The 26036-nt window shown below is 39.9% G+C and overlaps 1 protein-coding gene across 1 annotated transcript in view; it reads left to right on the plus strand.

Annotated features, from left to right (window-relative positions):
• Positions 1-26036, plus strand: part of SPAG16 (sperm associated antigen 16) — a 324063-nt gene that overhangs the window by 271689 nt on the left and 26338 nt on the right. Inside the window, exon 13 of the mRNA XM_062603516.1 lies at positions 2924-3050. Coding sequence (XP_062459500.1) covers positions 2924-3050 — 127 coding nt within the window. The remainder of the gene's footprint in view (positions 1-2923; positions 3051-26036) is intronic.

Here is a 26036-nt window from a genome sequence, read left to right on the forward strand (position 1 = left end):
TAGAAATACTAGTCAGTCAGTTACCAGAGTGGTAAATTAAATCTTGAGAGCCAGAGTTCACTCATCAATACGCAGTGATATGGAAGTGGCAAGGAGAGAGACAGACAACTGCATCAGCACTGGGTGTTTATGTTCTTAACGGAAAAATACAAATCATTTCTTTCCCTTCTGCTGCTGTCATGGTCCATCACTTTAGTCCATTTTCACCTTGCTGAGGGATTCTGAGTGGGCCTTCATGCTTTGACACCTAATTAATCTCTCACAAGCCTGTTCTTGCAGCCTGTCTGCCTGGGATGGGCCGTATCTTATGTCAGTGCCTCACAAACAAAATCTTCTTTGCTTTTTTCCTTTACTTTCCTTCATTTTCCTATGTTCTTTCACCCGAAGCCCCCTCAAGCAGGTTGAAGATGTTCGTTTCCCTTGTCTTTGAAAATTACATACATACATACATTCTGTTTTTACAGGAAAATAGCCCCTTTTCTTCTAGTGAACACTGTCCCACTGTGGTATATAAAGTTGTCTGTGTTTTCAAACCTAATAAGTGCCCACAAAAATGCACAGCAGGATTTTGCTTATCAGAAGCTGCAGCCCCAAGTCCTTACAGTGTTAACAGGCAAGCAGGAAATCAGGGGTCACTTTTAAATCATGGCATACCTATACACGAATAAAAGTATATGATCTGAGGAAGGCATATTCTGTGGTGTAAAACATTACCATGAGACTGTGAAAAGAAAATATTTCACTGAAGTTATTTTATTGTCTATATCAAGTGATCATGAATGTCTTGTGCACCGAGCTCTAACAGCCACAGTACTTTATGACTACTTTAAAACAAGTCCTTGTGATAAAGTAACACATGTAGTCTGTATAACAGATAACACCAAAATGCTGAATATATTGAATATAGTGTATTATCTATAATAGAAAAACAAAAAACATAGGTTCTTTAAAATTATACCAGTGGAATCTAATAGTCCTTTGAAAAATATTTCCTGGATAATATTTCTATTCAGAAACAACTGATTTCCCTTCTGTAGGGACAGGCCTGGTGTTCAGCTCAGCACAGCATATGGATTTTGGTCTGGGAAATGGAGAGGCATTAAAATAGGTCTGAGAGGTCATTTTATTAGATGAGTGATCAGGGATAAGTGTCCATCAAAACCTTTTAGCTCTATTGGCCTGTACCTGATCTGCAGACACTGATCTTCTGTGCTGTTTATCCCAAACTTGCAAGAGCTCCAAGAGTCTTCTGGTGACATACAGGGAGGAAGAAAATTTTTAAAAAGTAAAGAAAAAAATCATCTCTTTAATTCCCCCTGCTGACAGCTTCCTTAATAAATACTGTAAGAAATTTCTCTGCTAAGAGCCACCCAGTAATCTAACGTACAAGCCCCAGTGATATATTCAGCAGCCAGCTCAGGGTAGGTGTGTTTCTACTGTCAGAATCACATGAGCAAGGAATAAAATCGTGAGCTCTCACTGAAAGCTGCAGTAATTTATGACGAGTTGTTGGCTTTTCTTTTTTTCATGCTATTTTTGACTCAGCTGGACAAAGAGGATAGAACTGACTTGCTTTTTCCATAGTATGCTCACCTGCCTGTATGTTTTCACAAGATACAACGATTCAAACACTGTAAATTCATGAAGTTTCATGTACATGTAAAGAAATCATAGTCTGAAAGCCTTATCAGCATGGGTGACTCATGCATACAGACATAAGTCATGAATGCAGGTTTATTTCAGTTGTCTCCCCTCTTGACATGCTTGGGTAGGAGTTAAGCATTTACCATTCTATTCAGTCTGAATAATCCCAGATTTGTTTGTTACCTTCTGTGTTGTCCTGGTGAGGAATCCTTGGGCTTTTCCTTCTCTTCTCCTGGACTCCATTTTAAGGAATCTTCTTCTCTGGTGTGCATGCAGAAAACAGAACAGAAGCCCAAAAGCTTGTACAGATCATAGCTAGATAGCCAACTTCAGGCTAGGTTGTGAGAGAATTGATTCTCTACAGCATTGTCATAGTGGTTGCATCTCTATTTGTTACAGTGGGAAAAGCTTCCCATCTTGTATTCAGGTTCATACCCTGAACTGAGAAGGATCAATAGTGTTGTCTCAGAAATTTACACATTAAAAGGTAAGAAAACAAACAGATAAGAAAGCAAAACAAAACTCCTTAGGGTATTACTTCATAGCTAGTCAGCTGAGAGAAAACAGGACAGTTGAAAGTCTTCAGCCTTGAAAGAACTTCCAAAGCTACGTTACAGAGTAATTCCATCTAAGCTGTGGTCAGTTCATAGCAAAGACTTCCATGCTTGGGTTTCACCTCTGTTTCTTCACATCTGCTTTAAGAACCTACAGCTTACAGTGGCTACTGGTGAGGCTTGTCCATAGTAGGGAAGAAGGCCTCTTGGGTGTCCACAGTGACAATACTTCACCCCCGGTGAAAAGTCCCTGACATCACTTAGTTTCTACAAGTCTTTCTGCAGACCTTTAGAAGAAAGTCAGGCTGCCAGCCTTCTCTGGCTTCCTTCGAGGTATATGTTGGCATGGTGCTATACATCTCTTAGATCCTTTGTAAGCAAGAAGGAATAAGACATCTTTAAAAAGTAAATGGTGCTGTCCCTATCCTACCTTTTTATCCATGTTCCTTTTAAATTCTACATCAGCAAGGTTTTTGAGGATGCACCCAGGAAAAAAGTGGTGCTTTCATTGTTGCTCCTTACAATTCAGTCTTTTAAAACCTGCTTCTCCATTTCCTTTTGCCTTCCCACTACAGCCTTGGGTGATGAATAGCTGTCAATGTTCATCTTTTCTAAAGAGTAGCTAGGAAATATACCTGAAATGCATTGCTAATTTACCTGAACATTTCTCTTGTTGTTATTATCCTGAATGGCAAGTGCTGTATTCCTGTTATTTTCTTTTGCAGTGAGAAATGCAAATACACAATGTGTGGCCATAAGGATTCAGTCAATAGCATTGAGTTTCTTCCATTCTCCAACATTGTTCTCACTAGCTCTGCTGACAAGACTTTGTCTCTGTGGGATGCCAGAACGGTAAGCAGCCTTTTTCTTGGTCTTTCTTGAATTCAAGGAAAGTGATGGCATATATGGTATAAGGATGATGTGGCACTAGAGTATTCACAAACACAGCTATTATCTTCTGAGCAAAATTATCACCATATCACATTTCCTTGACATCTGAAACGTCTGAGTCCTCACAGTGCAACACATGGGCATGCACTGAGATCACTGAATAAACAGGGAGACTTAGTTTGGTGGTGGTGGTGTTCCCAGCTGACGGCTGGTCTGGAAGGTGGTATTGCTGCACACTGTGCTCTGTCAGGTCAATACAGCAGCTGAAAGTCAGCTTTGCCATGCTTCTTTTGTAAGTGTTGGCATGTGCTTTAGGTTACATACAAAGGAAATGGGAGAAAGTGATATAGGAGAACTTCAAGCTACAGAGAAGTCTAGTATATTTATTATTCCTTTATAGAAGAGATTCCCCTCCTTGCTCCCAGAACTCACTGCTGATTTCTCATGGAATATGTATTGTTTTCTCCATAATGTATCACTGTAGGTAGTGTCCAAACTGCTGCATCTTATTCTCTACCTTCATTCTTTGCTATAAGTATAAATGAATGTAATATATCAGAGAGTGTATTTGTTGCTGCTGCTGCTTTGCAGACTGAATATGTAAATCATGTGCAAGTGGAATGCCAGAACAAGGCAAGAGTCATTTTCTTCTACTGTCGGAACATTCAATAATTATTGCTGCTGTTGTGATACTTCGCATAGAGCAACTATTCAAATGCTCAAGTTGCTACTTCAGTTGGTATTACTGTCACTATGCATTTCTCAAACAATGTAAAGATGATACAAGATTCCAGCCCAGGATAGGGAAGGTTGTATTCATGGAAGTGATTTGAGAAGAAGACAAAGAACTGTTGCTGTGTACTAACTAATAGGTGTTGTCATTAGAGCTATACAAACATAGGGTAGGAAAAACTGACATGAAAATGGCAGTGAAATACTTGAGATGCTTATTAAGCAATTTCTATTTATGGGTCATAGAAACAGACTGAATAGAAGGTAATTTCATAATAATCCTGGGCATAAAGTACCAGTTAAAATTAAGCCAGTCAAGACTCATTAGTCTTAGCTGCGTTGGTTTGTAAGAATATTTGATATCTGAAAACGAAGAATTCAAACAGAGAGAAAAATATTGAAATACAAAAGAAAGTTAAAAACTGGGTGGAAAAATAGTTTTCTTTTTTTTTTGCTTTTAATAAATCCTGTAAGGAACTTAATCTTGCAGATGTCTCAGTAATTTCCTGTTCATTAACAGGATTACACAAGAGCTTTTCTTTGATAAATTTATGGAAAAAAACCTTCAATTTTCATTAACAATTTTTTTCAGCTTTGGATAATTTTGCTATGATAGGAAAGACCTTTTGTGAAAATATTTTTGTGTGGCATGTTTATTCTGTTGAATTGTTTCCCTATTCAGTGGGAAATCTTGCAGGATTCAGATAATGGGCCCACATTGAAGCGTCACTCTAAGTGGTGAAATCACTATGAAGATGCTATCTATCTCCCTCTAAATGCTGAATGATATTAAATGTTCCCTCCAGAAGGAAGATGAATGGTTTTCCCCCATTAATTTGGAACAGAGTCTTTTCTCACCTGTATGAGATCAATTAGCATTAAAGAGTGCATTTAAGATAATTTTAATGAAACATGAAAATCATACTCCGGTTTGTTTTCTCATAAATTAGATTCATATTACTATCCACATCTTGCTTTTCAATCATTAACTTCAGTCAGCTCTTTATTATTAAAGATAATGGATGCAGAGAACTGTAAGTCAGAGCAGTGTAAGTTGAATGGACAATGAGCTCTGGATTTGGGGCAGAGTGGGACATAAATCTTCGTAATTGCTAAGCTGAAGTTATAATGCAGCCTTTAGACTTTAGAAATGTGTGGCATTACTTTGTTCATTTTTTTTTATTTCCCCCCCCCCCCCCGGATAACATAGGGTAAAATCTAGAGTTTCCAAAAAAAAACCTGCAGCACATTGACTGTACTTTTAACCTAAGATAGATGTTGCCTATAAAGAAATTAGAACACAGAAGGATGAATAGTATTTAGATGATTATGGCTCTTTCCAAACATTCTGGGAGAAAATAGGGAGTTGGTATTGGATTTGGACAAGAACCATCCTCTTGCTGTGCCAGACTCCCAGTAGATTAGATGTGTGAGACTGAGGCTGCAATTCACTGGTAGGAATTTCTTGCCAGTAAAGCTGATGGCTCTTGTGCCAAGATAAACTGGGGAATTTATTTATCTTTATGCCAGTTTCATAGAAAGACAAGTGTATGCTGGCTTTTCACCAGAGTATTTTCTTGCTGACACATCAGAGTGAGCATCTCTACTCATGAATTGCAAAGTGTGTCCAACGATAAATACGAGAAGTGCAAAAGAGTGTGATACCTCAAGAGTACAAGTTCACCTGCCTGGGTTAATTCTTCTCGTGATAAGCGGTCTACCACTCATCTGCATTTCCCACATTCTGATGAATAATTTCTTGGGGCTTGTCAGATCTGTCTGGGTAACATTTTAGCCAAGCTGAATCTTTGCTCTTTCTCAGACAGATAAAATGCCAAATATTTATACTCTTAAATAATTAAATAGAGGGGGGAAAAAGTACTCTCATTTTTCATTCTACACATTTGAAACTTATTGATTTAGTAACTGTTTCATCTGCTTTCTGATTTTTGAAATGTCAGGTTCTCCAAATGGATATTTTATTTTTGAAAAAGTTCTGCAGTGACTGTCATTTAGAAGTCAGCATTCAGTAGTAATGCCCTAAGGAATGTGTCTCACAAGGATTTGGGAAGACTTGTGTGTGTACTTAACTGGACAGTCCCATTCATATCAGTGTTACTGTTCTTGTTAATGAAGTCGAGCACATGCACACCTCTGTAAAAAGCTAGATTCATACAATGCTTTTTCTATTTGAGTCTGTGAAATACTAAACATTCAAGATACTGTTTGATAACTGTTGCCTATCTTGGTCTCTACTGGTCACTGATATTCAAGTGCTTGTAGTTTTATTTTTTAATCATCCAGGATATATTGCTGATTGTGTGCAGTGTAGCCCAGTGATTTAAGACAAGCTCTTATTTTTCTGCATTCCTTTAGTAGAAAACTGTTGGCACATAGCACAGATGAAAGGATCCTATTCCCACCCAACTATCAAACTAATATCCCTGACATCCAGACAGGAAGGCATTAAGCGTGTCAGTTTTTTACTGTTTGGGTCAAAGATGACTTAAATATGGGTATGATGGCTCAACAGAACAGTGACAAGATGCTGTGCATCAAATTTTATCCTTGACAGTAGTTTGTGGACTGAACAGCACAATCAGAAGTTGGGAGCTCTGAGGTAGTGTGGTCTTTAATGAATAATGCAGGCAGCAATCTTGGAGGAAAAAGGAAAAAAAGCAGAATGAGATTGTCTAAACTCCTGCCTTAACAGCAGCAAATAGCTCCCAGTAATGATAACTCATCTTCATTGAGCCAGAATCTGGCTGTGGCCATTATACTCCTGATGTAAAGCTTCCCTATGCCCCAAAGCAAGGAAGGGGAGTGGGAATCCAGGCAGAGATTCCTTTCACGCTCATGCAGGGGTATCTCTTCATGCACGTGAAGAAATCGGTTCTCTCTCAGCCCATGGGAATGGTTCAGGAGTGGTTACAGGCACACTTTATATTAGCAGGGCAGGCTGGGCTTCTAGGGCCACATTATACTGAAGAAAGCCATTAGGAAGAAGTAGTCAGTGAAGAGAGTGAGAAGCAGCTGGATGTTCCTTTAGGCCAGGTCTTTTTTTCTTTAAATGTGGCATTGGATAAAAGAGAGTATGTACAGCCCTTTAAAGAGTTATTTCCTAATAACTGTCTGCTTATCATTTTCTGCCAATGGCTTTTGAATGCTAGACAAGGTTTGATAGAGTTTAAGTTGCTATGCGATTAGGTCTCTGGGCAACAGCAGGGAAACCCAAATGAATGACACATCTGGTAGAAATGGCAGTGGGTACTCAGCCCTGCTGTCAGGCACCACCTTCCCCTCGGTCCACAGTAGCCCCACCAGCCTTGTTCTACCATGTGGGTACAGGGGGTGGTGCTAGGATGCTGCCTTGGCTTTTCATGATCTACCCCATACACTCTTAGACCCCAAAATGATGGGTCTGTGAGTTCAAAGAAATAGCAGAGTAAATCCCCAACAATTTGGGGCAGTGCAGTTTGCATTTTTGCAGTCTTGTAAAAGGCACAATATTCAGCATTTAAGGCATCCAGATCATTTAAGGACAGTGGCTATTTAAAGGGCTTTTCACACTGTGTCCTACCAGGGAATAAACACTTACATACTCCCATTTTTTAGCTCTCTGCTGTTGCCAGCTGTGGTGTGGCATTTCAATGATGAGGGTTTAGCTGCTGACGTGTTTCCTATGGATGTGGAATAATTACAGTGATGCTGATCTAAGCTCCAGTCTTGCAATGTTTTCCTTCACAACAGAAGTCCATATTTCCCCACCATAGCATGGGACAGCTCTGCTGTGGTTCCTAATGCAACTGGATTGTGCCTGAAAGTGAGTTAATGCTTACTTGATTTAATTCAGTGGAACTGTTCCAAACTAGTAATTTCCTTAGAGAACCTTTTTTCTTTCTTCTAATGAAATTATCTTTTAGACCACTCATTTTTTAGTGTTGATTTTGTCAGAATTTAGTAATTTTCAAATTAGTAATTCAAAAAAAAAAGAAAAAAAAAAAGCCTTGTTATATTTTTGTTTCTTCCAGTGAAATATAAATTATCTTTTAAACTACGTGTTTCTCAACATGGATTTTGTCAGAACTTTTTTGTCAGTAGCTTAAAGCCTGTGGGAACACTCAGATCTTTGAGGGATGCTGTTCTAGGTGGGGGCTTTTACACCTGTGTTCATTTGGAGCAGCCAAAGGAAGTTGTTTTGAAAATCCATCTGATTGTCTTTACATTTCTTGGCCTGTCCACTTGATTTATTCCTCAGTAAACACCTTAGACACAAAATTACGAGTGCATTGGATTTGTCAGCTTTATTTGAACTCCTGAGGGACGAATTCAAGAGATGAATGAATAGACAGGATGGGTCATTTAAAAAAATCTTTGACAAGCAGTTTCTGGTTCAAGTCAATCCTCTTCAAAAGTAGGTCAAAAATTGAAGTTGTCAGTATTGGAGATGAAGAGCTCTTCCATGCAAACTTTGAATCTCTTGGTGTAGTTGAATTATTGTCCTGTAAAGAAGGTATATGCAAGGATAAGTCCTGTTCCTGGCAGGATGTGTAACAAATTTTGTGGTCCTCATTCTGTTCTATATTTTTGTAAATAATGGGTTCATATTTTAAATCTCTCTGTCTTAATGAGAAAGGGAATTTGAGTCACAGTGAAATATGAAATCGGGAACAAGTAGCTTTGAATACAGATTATGTTTTCTCCAAGAAGTAATAACATGAAAAACAAAACTAAAACTTGAAGAGGTTTATGTGAAATCCGTTTGGGACGCTTCCCTAGAGACTTAGTGCCAATATTTTTCAAAATCAAAAGCATGGCTGAGGAGAAATATCTTGATTTCTTTCTAATCTTGAAATAATTGGGGAAAAAAGCTTGATATGGTCACTGTAATTTGTAAGAAATGCTACTTTTTGACTTTCCTCCAAAACAGCTTCAGTGGAAAAAGGCAGATTAAAATAAAATATTTCGACTAATGAGCGCATAACTCTGCAATTGGGATCAGTTGACCCAGATGCAAGCAAGAAAGTATCCTGTGTTCTTGTTTTGCTGTGGGATTTTTCCTTTACCTGGGGAAGCAGGAAAACCATTGTCTTTCAAACTATTTGGCTGCTGTCTTAAGAATAACCCTCAGGCTGGAACTACGACTCTGGCTTTCATTTGGCCTGCAATTGACTATTCCCTCCCTTTTCTTGCCTTCCTGACTTTGCTCCGAAATCAAACCATTAAATCCAAAGTTTAACAAACTGTATAATCAGTCGATTTCATGGTTTTTTTTTCCCTGTTAAACTATCTTTAAATTAGACACTAAACATTTTAGATCAGACAAGTTACCTTGTTCTGCAAATCTCAGTGGTTGGACTTGATGATCTTAAAAGTCTTTTCCAGCCTAAACGATTCTGAGGTTCTAAAGCTCTAAGTGAATTAGTGGATCTGAAGAGGTTATAATTCTTGTTTTATTAAGCTGTTCTTGTTCATTGACATGCCTGGGCCTGTCCACTGGATGTCAGAGTCCTGTTGCCAGTGGGAAGGCAGGCCCTTTTAACATGTCGTCCTCTGCCTTGTCTCCAAGCTATGTTTTTACTTCATTTCAAGCAGAAGACTTTAAGAAAACAAGACAGTTCTGTACATTAAAACTTAATATCCATCCTGATTCCTAATCCATGTGAAATGTATAAATGGCTTTGTCTTGGCAGTGATATAATTATTTAGTAAGATTAAAGTAACACCTTTTCAACATGATGTTCACAGTCATTTAAGCTGCTACTAAAGAAGAGAGCAATGGGGTTCTCTGTAGCCTGATGCTTTCCTTCCTCTACGGTCATGGTTTCCCAGGGGATCTGCCTGAGTTTCCTCTTGTAGCTGGAAGTTTGCACCCTCCAGGAAAGGCTTCTTGCAGTGCAGCCTGGCCAAGTTTTAACTTACTGTGTGTCTTAGGGCAAGTCTTGGCTGCTTTCTGGTATCACTGCCTTTCCCATGGTCAGAGGAGTCTTCTGACCCTTCTCTAGCAAGCTCTAGGTGCATCTGTCTGATTCCCTGCCTCCCTCCTAGCAGGTCACCCTTCTACAAGGTTTTATGCCTTTCACCAAGGCTTCTGTTCTGGTTTAAGGCTCCCTTTCATCCACGTGCTGTGTTTCTCTCACATTCCCCAGGATGGTCCCCCTAATCTAGTGATGGGTGATGGGGAGGTGCTTTGGCACACTCATTTCTATTACTTACACCTTACCAGCTAGGGGGTTGCTTCTGGGCAAGGCATTCTGAATGTGAAACACATGCCTGTAATTACAAATGAGGGATATCCATATTCCAGGCACCAGGCCATGCAATTCACAGCTCTGCTAACAGCTCCCTATGATGTATCACTGACGCTGCTGTGTTGTAAACTTGCAAGGGCAGGCAGAGAGGTATCAGTGGAATTGAGGAGGGTATTAATTCACTCCTGATTGAATAAGATTTCATCGGCTGTAAAATTAGAGTGGAACAGTTTTCAGTTGCTGATGGTTATCTTAGAATATTAGTAGCAATTAGAGGACTATAAATAGATGCATTTAAAATATTTGAAGTTTTAGCCAGGGGAAAAGTCTGGCTATAGATTTCAGTAAACACTTGGATAGTGTGGCTCGCAGTGTGCTGGAGTGTGCAGTGTAATGGCATTTGGCTGTGTCACTGATTATTCAGAAATGAAGTGAGAGAAGCAGGCTATATTCCTCTCTGGGCAGCAAATAGATTGACCTGAATCTGAACTTGTTACCAGCTGCCTGTGTAGATCAGTAATGTGTATGCATGATATATTGAAGTAAGTATGAATTTAATTTTTATGTCGTCAATGTCACTTTGAAACAAAAAGGGAATAAAGTTCTTTGAAAGGCTTTGGGAAAGGCCTGACTGCAAAATAACATTTGCATTGACTTCTTGGTCCTAAACATCTAATTAAATTATTGATTATGAAGCTGTCTGCTTTCCTAATAGTTCCTAATGTAACAATTAAAGCAAAGTAAGTAATTAAAAATGAAAAGATCGGTCCACAAGTTCAATTTTCAAAAGGTCATTTTCAACTTAATCGCTTTCTTGAAAGAGGCAAGAATAAAACAAATGAGTCATTAGTAAAAAAGCAATTTAGTGTGTGTATGTATGTAATAACGTGCCTCAGAGATTACCACTGGCCACACAATACCTAAATTAATTAAAAATAATGGCTACCTTTACTTAGTTGTGTTAACACCTCTCTTCCCAGACCAGACCTCCATTGTGGGATGTGCAGTAGGAGGTACATAGCCATAGTGTTCTTCTACTCAGGACAGTTAATAACCATGGCAGAAGCCTGAAGCTTCAGCCAAAGAGAGAGAGAAAAAAAAAAGAAATCTGTGAAACTATTACGTTATTATTTAACATCATAAAAAATGCTTTGTACTACACAGAACATTTATTAGCAACTTTTTTATAAGCATGAGAAGTAAGGGGAAATTTTTAGAGGTCATTCATGTTCGTCCATGGATGTTTATAGATGTGAAAGGAAGCAGAGGAAAGCATAAAGGTGTTTGCCAGAAAATTTGCAAAAGCCTACTTAGCACTGTTGCCTTTGACAGAGCAGAAGTGAGAGGTGACACTGGAGAATTTAAGAACTGATAGAAAGCTTGGAATCTACAAGCAAAAAATAGTCACTCGCAAGCAAGGTATGCAGGCAGGCACTGCTTGCGTTCCCCTGAATGGAGAACTGAGTTTTGTACTGATTGTACTGTGGGCTTTACACAAGGTGCTCATGATGTTATATGAAGGAAAATCAGTCACAGCTTTTGCATCATCTCTGATATTTAACTATTATGTGCTGACAAGCCAGGGAAGGAAACACATTTGAGATGAAAGCTCTGTTACAAATACTTTACCCTCTGCCACAGATCTTTCAGTATAAATTGTCTAGCTTACTTATCACTGCAAAAGTAGCTAATTGGTGCAGTAGTTCATAGGTAAGAAGACAGCCTGTTCTGTAGCCTGTTATAAATGTAGTTCAGTATCACCATACTGCTTGCACATGCAAGCTAATCGGAAACTAATCCAAACATTGAAGCATGGATGTGGAAATTTGCTAAGCGAACACCTGCCATAGTCAGCCCCTCCTGTGCCTGTGGAACATGTATTCCTGGGCACAGGGAAATTCATTAAATCATGGGATACAGAATTGACATAAGCGTGTACTTAAAAAAAATATATGCTGGGGGGTCTAGGAGTCGTCTAATATTGTGAGCTTTATAGGCATTTGGGAAACTGAGCTCCCATTAATAGTCACTCTGCACAGCAACTGTAAACGCTTTCTCTAGACAGTAATTGTGTCTGCTACAGTTAGATTCTGCTTCAACACATTTGCTCAGAACCAAATCCTATTCTTGAGAAGGCAGTGGGGGGGAAAATTACTGTGCCATTCAGGTTGTATGAGAAACAGATAAATCTGTTAGTCTATTAAGTTAAAGGCATTGAATCCTAAATGCTCTTTTTTCCATTGCACAATTAATTGAGGAATCTTCTTTCCTCACATATTAATTAAAGAAAGCAGACTGTATACGTGAACTTTTGTGTAAAGGTCCTCTTAGTGGATCAGCATGTCTGCCTGTCCACCTGCACACCTGCAGTGCTCTACTGTTTATTTTATGCAGAAGAAAAAGAGTGGGTAGTTTGCTATCTTTCCTTGCATCTGGATTCCCCACGAGCTGTTTTTATGTGCTACTAAGTACAGAGCTGCTGTTTTGTCAAGTTGAAGTAAGGCATCTGGGCACACTTGTCTGTAAAGAATATAATATGATGAGTTTTTACTTTCACACGAAGGTTACACTACACTCTCTAGTCCAAGCATAAGCTGTTATCTATCAAACCATGTATTCCTCTGTCCCTTCCCAGATGTAGCTGTAAGAACTTAAGTTTCAGAACTCTAATGACATACTGACTGTGGCTACACATTCTCAAAAAGATCTATTAAAACCCAAACAAACCCCAAACCTTAAAAATTGCTTTCCTTTCTACTAACAATAACATTGTGAGGGAAGAAGTACAGTTTTAATGAATAGCTTTCCAGTTTGGTAAATACTGGCTCAAAATGTTGGTGATGAATGACTGTTTCTTTGTATAGACTACTCCCACCCACTACTGCTTGTGTATAGATTTATTCCCATTCTGGTTTCCCACAGCCTCAGTGGGTGGCTTTTTTTAGATTTCCCATTCACATGTCCTTTTCATAATAGCAAAAGAGATACTGTCTGGGAAACAGCTTGAGCTGAAAAGTAGGCAGACCTTTGGGATTACTTCAGCTGTATGTTCAGAAAACGGGAATTTTAGAGCCTGCAAGATACTTGCTTAAAAAAATATTTTCTTGCTGCTTCGAAAAGGCTTAAGTAGTCAATTGGAAGTGGCATCTGCAAAATAGTTGTGGGTCCTACTTTTGAAGCAAAAGCTGTAGGCTCTCAAAGTGGTTTTGAATAGGGTGCCCCATGCAGTGTTGATGGATAGTGAAAGTTTGCAGGGGGTAATTTGTTCTTCAAATATTTCCCATATGTTTACAGTTTTTGTAGCATGCATTTAATGTACAAGGAACTACCAGGCAGACACAGGCTTAAAACAGCTTTATACTCTGATACTCCCAAGGCAACAGCAGAAAGGTAGTGTTCACATTTTATGGTCCAAGACCAAAATGCAACTCTGATTATAATTGAATTCAGATTCCACATTTATAAGCATAATAAATAGTTGATGACATTGTATGTTAAGAGGCAACGTGGTTGGTCTGATGTGAAACTGGTATGAAATTTGGGAGATGATGCTTCTCTTCCTCACACAGTCTCACAAATTTGCTTATGAGTAGCAGGAATATCTCTTCAGCAATTTTCCATCTGCCCTTTCACCCTTTGTTGCTGATGTAGACTGCAGTATGATGTGTGAAAAAGATGCATTAAAAGGTAAGAGTCTTGGCATCTCAGAGTATGCTGTACTAATAATCTAAAGATGATTCAGCTGAGGCCATAAGATACAAACATACTTCTCTCTGGAACGGGTTATTCTGTAGGTAGACCTGGTTGCTAAAATGATGGAGGTGGAATAAAAAGTGCATGACAGTTGTGCTCAGAAGGAACTTCTGGTGTGGGGACATTGAGAAACATTAGCAGGGGCTATTGGAGAGGAGAAGCAATGAGGCAGCACCTAATTTGTGTTGTACAGGTCTATCTAAAATTGCTCCAGTAGACTACCCTGATGGGATTTCATATTGCCAATAGAAATAGGAGTGCATGTTCGTTGCCTTGCACAAGGTGATGTGACAGCATTGTAACTGTGAAATTGTCACAACTAATAGTGACTTACGTAGTGAAGAACTGCGTGTTCTGTTATCCTGAGAACCCCAAGTCTCTCAACCTTCAGCAGCAATGAATACAAAGCTAATTACAAGCTGCAATTTACGTGAAGCAATGAAAAGAGATCTGTCTCTGTTTCTGACCCAGTCTGGATTCGCTAACAACAGGATGGTATTCCAGTCAGTGGTGTGAATTGCTGTGTCATTTTAGTTACCTGCCAGGTTTTCTTTCATCCTAACATTTGCCCAGGCTCTTCATCTGGAGGCAAACTTCCCTTCTGAGCACTGTGGGACTGTTTGCAGATTTCCTCTGTGTGTTTTCTCCTCCTGTGTTTAATGGTATCTCCTTTGTTTCCTTAGAACAATTAGGCATACCTCAAGGATGCACATTTATCAAAGCAGTCAGCACACAATTCCTCATCCCTACCATAAATCCCAGCCTCACACACTACCCCATGCCAAATCCAATGGTAAGTGCACTAATCCCTTCACAAATGCTGTCTGGATGCTTTGTGTCCCTCTTTCCTGGCAGGCTGAGTTCCATCAGCTTCTTTTCAGGAGTCTCAGAGCCCCTCTTGATTGTGAGGTGATTTCAGAGCTAGGGCAGAAGAACAAGTTTCTGAAGCAGCATCATTGTCCCTCAAGTCCAGATTTCTGGCAATACTTTGCTGCAGCACTACTAAAATTAATTGTTTCAGGACCTAAAGTGTTCTGGCACCAAAACAGGAGGAATGAGATACTGCCGTGAAGGTACCACTAGTTGATCTCCTGAGAACTGACCCTGCATCATTCAGCATGGTTTTCAGGTTAGAAAGGATTTACTGGTAAACACTGGTTTTGCAGTTTATTTAGCTTTTCACTTTCTCTAAAAATAAATATGTGATTATTGCATTCCTGTTTTTCCTCTTTCGTGGCTCAAGCCCAGCTTCTCTGCCTCCAAGTGGGTTTTGGACCAGTGTTCTGCAAATGATAGTATTTTGTGTGCCAGTCCCTTAGTCAGTTGTTTATTTCACCTTTCTTTCCCCTTAAAAATGTTTTATAGAGAGCAGTAATCTTTCAACAAGAAGGTATTTATCACACATAGATTGGAAACACTGGGACAAAGCTGATAGGCGAGAAGCAAAATTTAGCAATGTGACAAAGCCTTTGTACATAATCTTCCCCTGTTGGTGACTGTGGTCCAGTATCAATGGTCCAATTTTCTGCTGTGAGCAAGCTCACAGGAAGGGAGGTACTCAGTGATGCATGTTGACATGACTGTGGCACAGTCCTACTCTTTTATTTAAATCTCTCCTGTTTTATACTGGGTTTGTGCAAAAGCAACAAAGAGTTGCTTTAGCAAAAAATTCTGGAAAAGTAGGAGCGTGGTCAGGACTAGAACAAGTCTGAATGGGGCACTCTGTACATCGTACTCCAAGATCTACCCACTCCAATCCTGCTGCCCAACCCATCCCCCTTTCTAGCCCCTTCCAGTAATGGCACACAAATAGTTTTACTAGTTGGGATGGAATCATAGAGGGTTGGGTGTTGGACTCAATGATTTTTGGAATTAACCTAGTTGATTCTATGATTCTGTGATTCTGTGTCCACCTATGGCAGAGCCTGTGTCTTGGGAAACATGAAGCATCTTGAGAAATAGTCTTGTGTCAACTCCAGTTGCCATATATATTTAGAAGTTTATAATTGTAATGATTACAGTCTTTTGTCATTTTCCTTTTATTTACCTTCTGCATTCAGAGAAAATCTGCATACAGTCACCAATTTGTGTTGGTCCTGGCCATCATACTCTGCTTTGGTTAAGTAAGAAATGGAGAAACCTGTGTGTGGGAGAGCTCATGAACATGCCTTATCAGGCATTTTCTCCCACCAACCCCCAAATTATATCTGTGGTTCTCCTGCAGTGCCACTGTAACAGAGATGGGATAAGTTAAAGTCAGACCTCTAGACATAAGAAACCTGGGGATAAAGGATTTTATTTTACACAAAGTGCTAATAAACATTAGTCATTTTTGTACTAAGTATAATTTCCGTTCTTAAAAATGCTGAATTCATAGGAAATGGAATAGGAAATGCAAAATGCTTTGACCAAAAAAAAAAACAACAAAGTGGTTTTTATTCTGGGAAAAACTGTGTGACATATTTGAGTAATTTTGGTTTAGAGGGAAGGGTTTTGGTGAATTTGGTTCCATTCAAAATCTTTCCTTTCCAAATCTGGCAAATGGATTTTGCAAGATCTGCTGTGGATTTGCAGAATATTCCCATTTTTGGTCCCCTTTTAGTCATGTTATTAAAAGATAGCCCTTTGTCAGTGCCTCTCTGAATAATGCAGGAGCCTAATGTCTCAAATTCCCCCTGTCACCAACAGCAGCAGACATGACCCATGATGCTGAAGTTCAGCTGGATTCAGTTGAGCATGGGCAGGGAGAGGGCTGATGTTCCTCTGCTGGGCACTGACCTCCCTTGGCTGGCTGAGGACACCCTGCAGCTGATCAGCCTGAAGAGCACAGGAGCACTCCCCTCAGTAGAGTCTTTCTGAGAACTGACATCAGGGCACATAACATCTTTGGAGCTTGAGGGCTTTATTTTACAAGAATAATTGTCCTACTTTAAGTAGAGCAGCTTTGCTGTGACTGAGAGTGATTTTATTTTTTTTATTTTCCTTTGTGACATTCTTTTGTGTTTTTTTTTTTGTTTTTTTGTGGTTTTTTTAGTCTGAAAAGTACTCTTTTTCTGGAGGAAGAATGCCTAGAAGAAATTTGGAGAGGGGCTTTGGACAAGGGCCTATAGGGACAGGACAAGGGGAATGGCTTTAACTTGCCAGAACAGGGGAGATTGAGATGAACTGTTAGGCAGAAGTTCTTCCCTGTGAGGGTGCTGAGGCACTGGCACAGGGTGCCCAGAGAAGCTGTGGCTGCCCCATCCCTGGCAGTGTTCAAGACCAGGTTGGACACAGGGGCTTGGAGCAACCTGCTCTAGTGGAAGGTGACCCTGCCCATGGCAGGGGTTTGGAACTGAATGAGCTTTAAGGTCCCTTCCAATGCAAACCAGGCTGCGATTCTATATTGATATCAGGTTTTTATTTTTAATTTAGATCCTAGTGTTTCCAGTGAAGTGTGAGTTACTATGGTTGAACACATACTTGAAAGTTAAAAAGTGTGTGTTTATGAGTAGGGGGGGAGTGTGTATGCACACGTTTTTCTATCTATCTGTATGTTGCGCTCTCAGAAACATGAATTGGTAGTCAAGAGTAAATAGTTGTATTAAACCTAAAATGGTAAAGGTGTTATTATTCAACATCGCGTAATAAACCTGTAAATAGTGTCGACTAATGTATTGTTCGAAATAGCTTGGTTTTGTGGTGACAGCCCGTAACTGCCTGCTATTTGACTCACACCTTCCACTTTTGAAAAGCTGAATTATTAAACAAGTTCAAGAAGCAACTTATCGTTACTTGCTAGTCTCATTTCACATGAGAAAGGGGACTGCATTTCCTAATGAACATGTAAAGAAATGGGTAATAAAACTTTTCCCTAAAAATACAGCTCGCCAGTTTTCACACCTTGTCCCAGATTTTCTCATTTTTAACCTGGCAAAACAAATGTCTGTTGGTGGTATGAAAAAAGTAATCCCTTCCGCTTTAACTTCCTCTTAATTAACTTTTAATGTATGCTGTTACTCAGGGAGCATCCCTTAATACTAAGTGTGTCTAAAACAGAAAAGGCAGAGATTTAAATGATTAAAATGAACATCTGCCCCTAACATAGAGGCATAAAATTGCACATTCAGTGAAACAGTTGCTTACTGCCAGCATTCGGAGACAAAAAAGCCACAAAAAATTCTTTTCCTTTTCTATAAATTTTCTTCCCTTCTGTATATGGGCTTAGGGGAAATGATCAAGTCTTCAGGTGTAGGAAACATGGATTGCAAATGGTGTCTAATAAGCTTGCTGAGCATTGCCAAATCAGCAGAGATTTTGAAGGAGGACATGTTCTTTCTGCTATATAATGCAGTGTTTTGACTTGTTCTGGAGCAGCCCTCTTTTTCTTAATTAAAGACAAGAAATTGAAAAAGATTTGCAGTTTCTATCCGTAGTTTCTGCCTACCTGCCTCTGTAATGCTAATCCATACTGGTATTAAATAATTCTGTTTAGATAAATTGGTCTGTCTTTAGCAATTTAGAACACTCTTCTAAAGTAGTGTGCAGTAAGAATGTATTAAAATAATTGCCTGCTATTTCATTTCAGCAAATTTGACTGTCAGAAATGGCATAATAAAAAGAAATATTTTGTCAAAATCTCAAAATTTCCAATAGCTGAATCAATAGAGTAAAGGCAGTTATTGTTGTATGTAGTTTTCCAACTAATTGTAGAGGTTAAGCATGTGTTACAAATCTAAACACAAAATCTCTCTTAACATTGTTTGACAATTATCTGATGAAAGGGAATGCCATCATTAACCCAAATATTTCGGTAGAAAGATCTTTATTTTACAAGTTTATGTGCTAGGCAGTGTCCCAGTGAAAATTCTCATCATCCTCTGGGGAAAAAGGGGAGTTTTGGTGCCAGCCCCACCAAAAGGGCTTCTGAGGTGGGTAGAGGAAAGCCCTTGAAGTCCACAGTGCAAAAGAGCTGCTCAGAGACCTGGGGAGCCCAGTGTGTCTGGCTGGAATTCATGCCATCAGAAAAATCGTCATAGATGCAACTTTAGATCTCTGTGTCTTGGGTGCAATCAGAGATTTATCAAAATGGAACAAACTTCAGTAAAAAAACACATCCTCCAGCATCTCACTTGTTTCTCAAGAGCTTGAATGAGGTGTGAAAGGACACAGTGATTTCTTTAGCAAGACACTTCAAAGCTCAGCTTCACTCTGCTATACAAGCCATGCTGATTTCATGGCACTTGCATACCGCACTGCAAAGTGTTTTCTCTGTGGTCTTCAGTCCACTCCTTTCTGCTCTCATGTTACTTTGAAGGCGTTACTCTCTGGTTGCAGTAATTCATCTGATTGTAGAACATGACTGACTTGAACTGTGTCGTGTAGTCTACTTTACAGTAGTGTCATAACTCAGAAACCTGTTATTGTTTCTGGCTGCCTGGGACTGCAGCTGTGATCTCCCTCATAAAATAAATGCACTGATGAGAAGTGTCACACATGTGACAAGTGTCACATTCATGCCCAGCAGTGTAGGTGTCCCCTGACACATGAGAATCTTTCTCTGGATGTTTTATATTGTGGCTGAGGGGCTACAATCATCTTTTGCCAGACTCTCTGTTACCTCCTCTCCTGATTGTGTGGATCCTATCATACTAAACCTGACTTAATGCTATGAGCAAAATCAGTCAGGATATGTGATGGCTTCAAAACAAAAATGAGGTAGACCTTGCTCCATTCTGTCAGTGTTACTGTCCCATTTTTTGAGAAGAGGGGTCTGGGAAGGGAAGACATCAGCATATAGTAGAAAGATCATGTTTTACTTCTGTATCAGGTAACCATAGATGGTGTAGGTTAGCAGTGAGAAAGATGACAGAAGGATAAAATCAAGTATAAATGAGAAATATGTAGTAAGAAAGACGGAAGTAAAAGCAGTGAAAGAAGAGAAAGCAGTGGTGTCAGGAGGAAAAGAGGACATAAAAGAGCTTAAGGAATGGAAACAGGAAACAAAAATCAGAACATATTATGTATTTTTGATATCTGTTTTCTGCTCATAAGCTTTTACCAAATAAAAGGCTCTATAATAGTGATTGATTTGTAATCTCTAGTGTCATTGCCCTCACTTTCTCCTCAAAGCCATCTGGAAGCTGTCTGTAGACAGCCCATTGAAAAGTATGAATTGCAGCAAAGAAATTCTGCCTGGCAGAGAGAGGGATTGGTAATCAATTCCCTTCCTGCCAGGCAAGGCTGTTTTGCTCCCTTTGCACTTGCTGTCTGGTGTCCTGTCTGCAAAAAGCCATCAGAGATGGTACCTGGGGAGGAGCACAATGATACCAGGGTTACCAATCAATCACTGGCATTGTTGCTGGAGCCTGCCTTTGAAAGCTGAAGACAGACAACACGTCTTTCATTCAATAATTCATTTTTTTCTAAGGATGAACAAAAAACTGGGTGGCTTTCCAAGATTCATTGCCACCTCTGGGCCAGTGATGCCCAGAGGGGATGCTGTCCAGCTGAAGAGAGCATTGGCAGCAGTAGTACGAGCTGGCCACGCAGCTCAAGGGAAGTGAGGGGACAGGCTCCCGTGGACTGCAGAGCTCGTTCTTTTCAAATCCTGTGTCTTTCTATGTTTTCTCTTTTTGTGTCCAGGGAGCTGGGCAGGCAGCATTTCAAGGAGAAACGTGATCTCTCCTTAGACCTATGAACAGAAAAGGCTGGGACCTTTCCATTAGTAATGAGGAAGGGTGATAGTGGAGGAGGTTTGACAGCGTTATAGTGTCCTCAGACAACAGATAACAGCCCCACACTGAAAATCCAAAGGAGAACAGCTTTGGGGCAAAGTGCTAGAGGACTTGTAGCAAAGAGGCAGCACATTCCAAGGTGTAAATTCTCCCTTCGTCTTCTGAGGCCAAGGTGCCAGGCAAGGGCCTTCAGCAGGAGCTGGGGTGGGGGTTAAGATATTGGGTAGGAGGGCTGTCCTTACACCCTGCTGTGATGCTCAGAGGTGGGGTATGGGTGTTTAGCAGCGCTTCTGCTACAGATACAAAGGGAATAAATAAAAATGTAAAAGAGGCATTACTAAAACTGTCCCTTGATAACTAAATGGTTGATCATAAATTGGAGTGTCTATGCAAATGAAGTAAATAATTAAAAACTCCAAGAACAGCACTGACTAGGTGGTTGATGGCTGGCAATTATAAAAGCTGAATTTTTAATATGCATACATCTAAGGAGCCAGTAAAAATTAGCTCCTAGACTAATGGACTTGCCTTTCTTCCAAGGCAGAATTTTAATGAGAGCATTATTTATAGCAGAGCCCAAGAACGAGCATTTTCTTGCTTAGTCTCATTTCTTCTTTGCTGACACTTTATTCATTAACCTCTGAACTTCTCTAGAGAAGAATAATACTCTACACAGTGGAGACCAAAGATCACTTTGACCCCCTGAAATTAGTCATGGGTCATATATTGTTAAGAGAGTTACATCTTCTAACAAATAATGTTTATAAACCCCTGTTGGTGATATGTCCTCATTTCATGCTGGTTTATGAGTCATTTATTTGCAGTTCAGTTCACTGAAGAAAAAATGAACATAATGTGATATCTCATAGTGCAATGCTTCTTGTGCCATCTTGTCTTGTACAGTGGGTAGATATACATTCTGATGACACCTGAGAGGCTGTTGTGGCCATATATTCTTACCTGTGGGTAAGAGGTACTCCACATGTGGTTTGAAGACATGCAAGGGCATGAATTGATTCCTGAACTCGGACGCTAGCTCTGCCACGTCATTGCAATGACCCTGCTGTACAGCAGCACGGCTCACATGAAGGGCAGTGCCCTGCCACGTCAGGGATGATAAACGTGGGCCAGCCTGTGCTGCTGCTAAGCATCCTCTGGCTGGAGGATGAGGGAACACAGTGCATCCTGCTTCCTGCTAGTTCCCTGCAGGGAATCAGGGTAAGAAGGCCACAAGCTGGGCAGAGATGGCTTTAAACATAACCCAAGTGCTTTGGTTGGGATTGTAGACATTTGTTTGAAAATTTGCAAGTTATAGGTTATTTTCATTTAAAGTGCTATATGTGTTTTCCATTTCAGCTTCTTAAATGCATTTTTTTTTCTTTTTTTTTTTTCCTAAGTGTCTTTACTTGTCTTACTTTTCAATAATCAGGAAATACCTGGCTTAAATTGAAAAATTACAGACTAAAATTAATGAAAAAGCTCTACTTCTGTTACTGCTCTGCATAAATTCAGTGTCAGGATTCCTCCCACGGCGTTCAGCCATGTATGCCAGCGTATTTTCTTTGCTCCACATTGTCAAATGGAACTAATTCCATCCTCATTGGAGAGTAAGGCTTCAACACAGCCTCAATCTCTTCCAAGGTGTAAAATGCCATGTAAGTAGTACTTTTTATTTATGATAGTTCTTACAACAATGTTCTCGAAACTTGGATGCTCAGATGATGGAACACTCAGAAGACCACTACATAAAAAGCAGTGTTTCATTTGGTTGATGCCTGAACATTGTTAGAGAGCAGGGTGGTTGATGTGCATGTCTAATGCAGGGAATTTTTCTTCTGAATTAATTTTTAAACCTCTTTAGGTTTTGACAGTAATATCTACTTTGAGATATGTCTATATATCTTAGGAAGTTATCAGATCTCTGTCTGACTCGGGTACTCCTTCATCTTGCTGAGTGCACATGACAACACTTAGAGAGAGAAGGGAGTTTGGGGATGTTTTTAACTTTCCATCTCTGGAGCTGCTGGCAGGTTTGAGCAGCTGAGGCCAAGACTTAAGCAGGTTACAAAAGTGAATGGATATTTGTATGCATAATGAGACCATACAATGTGTCAAACATAAAATGTATTTCATGTATTTTTAATACAAATAGCAAGTTTAGGCTTGAGAACATGAAATAATATTTATGGACAGCATAACTACCTGTTGTATAAGAGAACTTTCTTCAGAAGTCACTGGTTTTGTGTGCAACTGCATTGGAAAATTAAGGCAGGTATAAAGGGGCACAGCACGTCCCATGGTCTGGGAAATTTCAGCTGGGATAGAAAGGACTGTCTCTTGCCCAGTGTTAGTAAGTAGCATGGAGGGGACCTGGAAAATGGCTGTGAATCATCAGCTGTGAATTAGTGGCTCAGGTATCACCTTTCTCATTTCACTTTGCTGTCAGTTTAATGTCTGTACGAAGCTCTCAGCGCTGTTGACTGTAGTAAATGACAGAATGAACTTCTGAAATACTCATTAGTTCTTTCCTTTCCTGTTCTAATCCTGATGGTGTAGGATCACCTCTACTAATCTGGCTAAGTGTCAATATTTTTCGTTATAGCTAATAGTGAGCTTTAGAAAACTAAGCTTTGTAGGTGCTTCCATCCCTGGATGGTTAGTTCAAATTCTCATGGTGTTCTTAGGTTCAGACATTCACCTAGGAATAATAGCAGCTCGTTAGCTGTTGTTAGTCTGTGCAGGAGCACTGTGCCTTTGCTCACAGGACTTCATGAGAGTGCACTGTAAATCCAGCCACAGCGCCTGCCAGCTGCCTCACAGCCCCATCAGCAGCTTTGTACTGTTACTCGAGTCCATTGCCTGCACATTCACAAGCATTAGGTGCTCTTACTATGTAAGGCTTCCATCCCCTAAGCCCAAATTTCTCCCCTAGCCCAGCTCAACTTCAATTTGCTGTGTCAGCAATAGCGTGCACAGGTTTTACTGAACACACCCCATTCTCCAAGAGCATCTCCAGGAAGGACCTTTCAAAAAGGCATTGGGAAGTGATGGCCTCACAGATGTCTCCCAGCCATGGTTCTGTGCTGAAGCCAAATCCTGTCTCTATGAAGTCCCTTCATCCGCTATTCAGTCAAGATGCTGGGAGAAAGCCACTCTGCTCCCACTTGAATTGGGGGCTTTTCAAGTTGCCTCTTGTATTTTATTTCTACTCTGTTTATTACATTTTTTATTCATAATCTCGTAAAAGACTCATTGCCTGGTATGACTGCGACTCCTATTTTTAAGTCCCTTATGAAGACTTCATTTACTTAGAAATACCAAATATATTAAAGAAAGAATAAGTAAAAGTAGAAAGCTTTTCTTTTACTGTCAACCACTGAGGGCTTGGAAACTATAGGGTCTAAAGGACTGGGAATATGAGGAAAGAAAACATAATGGCAAAGAAAAATACAGTGAAAATGCTGCAAACGGAAACATTTTGGATTTCCCTAGCTTTCAATGCATAATCAATCAACCACAAATCAATACCACCCAATGGTGAGTGGTTCTCTTTGTTTTAACCTGTGCAGCTCATTGTGGAGGGAGGAGAGAAGCAGTGTTGGGAAAATGGAATGACTTTTCCAGGACTGGATTGCAGCTGCCCCACCCTCTTTCCTGAAAGGAATTCATGGGGGTTTCAAGGCTTTAAATTGACATCTTCCAGAATCAGAATACAGCCATTTTTTTTCTCCCTTGCTGTTTTGTATTCCTCCTTGGCTTGCTCCTCCCATCATGTTTCTGAAGGCTGTGTTGTTCTCTTGTTTTATTTCACACTTTAATATCCAAGGGCTTTGCTGTAATGCAGTGGCTTCTCATTGTAGGAAAGTTACCATTCCCAGAGCGGAGGAGCTAGAAAGAAAAAAACCTCCCAATACCACCTTCTGAGTGACAATGGTCTGTGTTAGAAACCCATCTATTCAATCATTGCACTGAACAAGGGCAGATTTTCATCAAAAGAAGCTCCCAGAGGGGTTACTTAACTTTGATGGAAATACATTAATTAAAGCACTCAACAAAGTAGTGGGTGAAGAACTTTTCAGCTCGATTTTATGCTACGCCGAGCACTTTTTTGACCTTCATCTCCACACAGTAAATGGAAATGTGATTTTGAAAGCCTTCATACACACTGGCAGTGCAACCTGATTGTTTCCTCTGCAATTCTTCCTAGGGCAAAAATAAGCAGCAAAAATATGATACTGTTACCATATTTGCAGCTGAAGCTGTTTAGAGCCCAGGCAGACTTCACATTAACAAATGATGATAATTAGGCTTGATTTGCATATTAAAATTGTCTTAATTAAACACTGATTCTGTAAATGTTTAAGGGCTGTAACAGATCTTTTGCAGGCTCTCTTGCTTATTTATATGATCTAATAGTGGCTAGAGGCTTTGTTAATGAGACCTCTATTTCCTAACTTGTATGTGTCAATGAGATTACTTCACTAACAATTACAGAACAGACTGCTGTTAATAACTCACAGAACCCCAACATTGGTGATTTTTTTGTACATGATACAACCCTTTTCATGGGAACCTGCTGTTTACATTTCCTTTTTGCTCAGACAAGGGCCCTATGCTACAACTCTTACTAGGGAAAAATCCCAGGAAAGGTATTTCTTGGGGAGGTTTTGTTGATGTAAATCAAGCTTGCAGTGTCCTGTGAACTGTTTGAATAATGAAGATAGGCTGACAAAGTTGGAGCTGTTCAGCCTGGAGAAGAGAAGGCTGTGTGGAGACCTCATAGCAGCCTTCCAGTATCTGAATGGGGTCTGTAAGGATGCTAAGGAGGGACTCTTCATTGAGGACTGTAGTGATAGTACAAGGGGTAACGGGTTCAAAGTTAAACAGGGGAAGTTTGGATATAAGGAGGAAGTTCTTTACTGTAACGGTGGTGAGGCACTGGAATGGGTTGCCCAAGGAAGCTGTGAATGCTCCATCCCTGCCTGTGTTCAAGGCCAGGCTGGACAGAGCCTTGGGTGACACGGTTTAGTGTGAGGTGTCCCTACCCATGGCAGGGGGTTTGGAGCTAGGTGATCTTAAGGTCTTTTCCAACCCTGACTATTCTATGATTCTGTGATCTAATACGTAGATAGCGTTTAGCTTAATCATAATACATTTAGTCCCAGATCTAATCCTGCCAACTCTAACAGGCTGAACTTTGGAAGAAACTTTTTTAATCTAGGAGGTAATGTAATCCTGCTGTAATATTGCAAGAGGTCTCTGAAAAGGCTTCCAGGAATTTCACTTCTCTTCAGTATCTCTAGAATCTTGTGCCATGATGTGAGCATCTTGGGAAAATGGTGCTAAAACAAGTGAAAAGCTCAAGCTCCTCAGATGCTAAATGTTTTTATCCCTTCTGCCCTCAATAACCTTGTTAGCACCAGACAAAAACATGTGGGAGGAAAGTGTTCATATTGTTTTGGAATAATTTTTCCCAGTATTTTTATCATTTGACT

The sequence above is a fragment of the Pezoporus occidentalis genome, unplaced genomic scaffold, assembly GCF_034315485.1.
Source record: "Pezoporus occidentalis ecotype Australia unplaced genomic scaffold, CSIRO_AGI_Poc_V1 ctg118, whole genome shotgun sequence".
NCBI classification, from domain to species: Eukaryota; Metazoa; Chordata; class Aves; order Psittaciformes; family Psittacidae; genus Pezoporus; species Pezoporus occidentalis.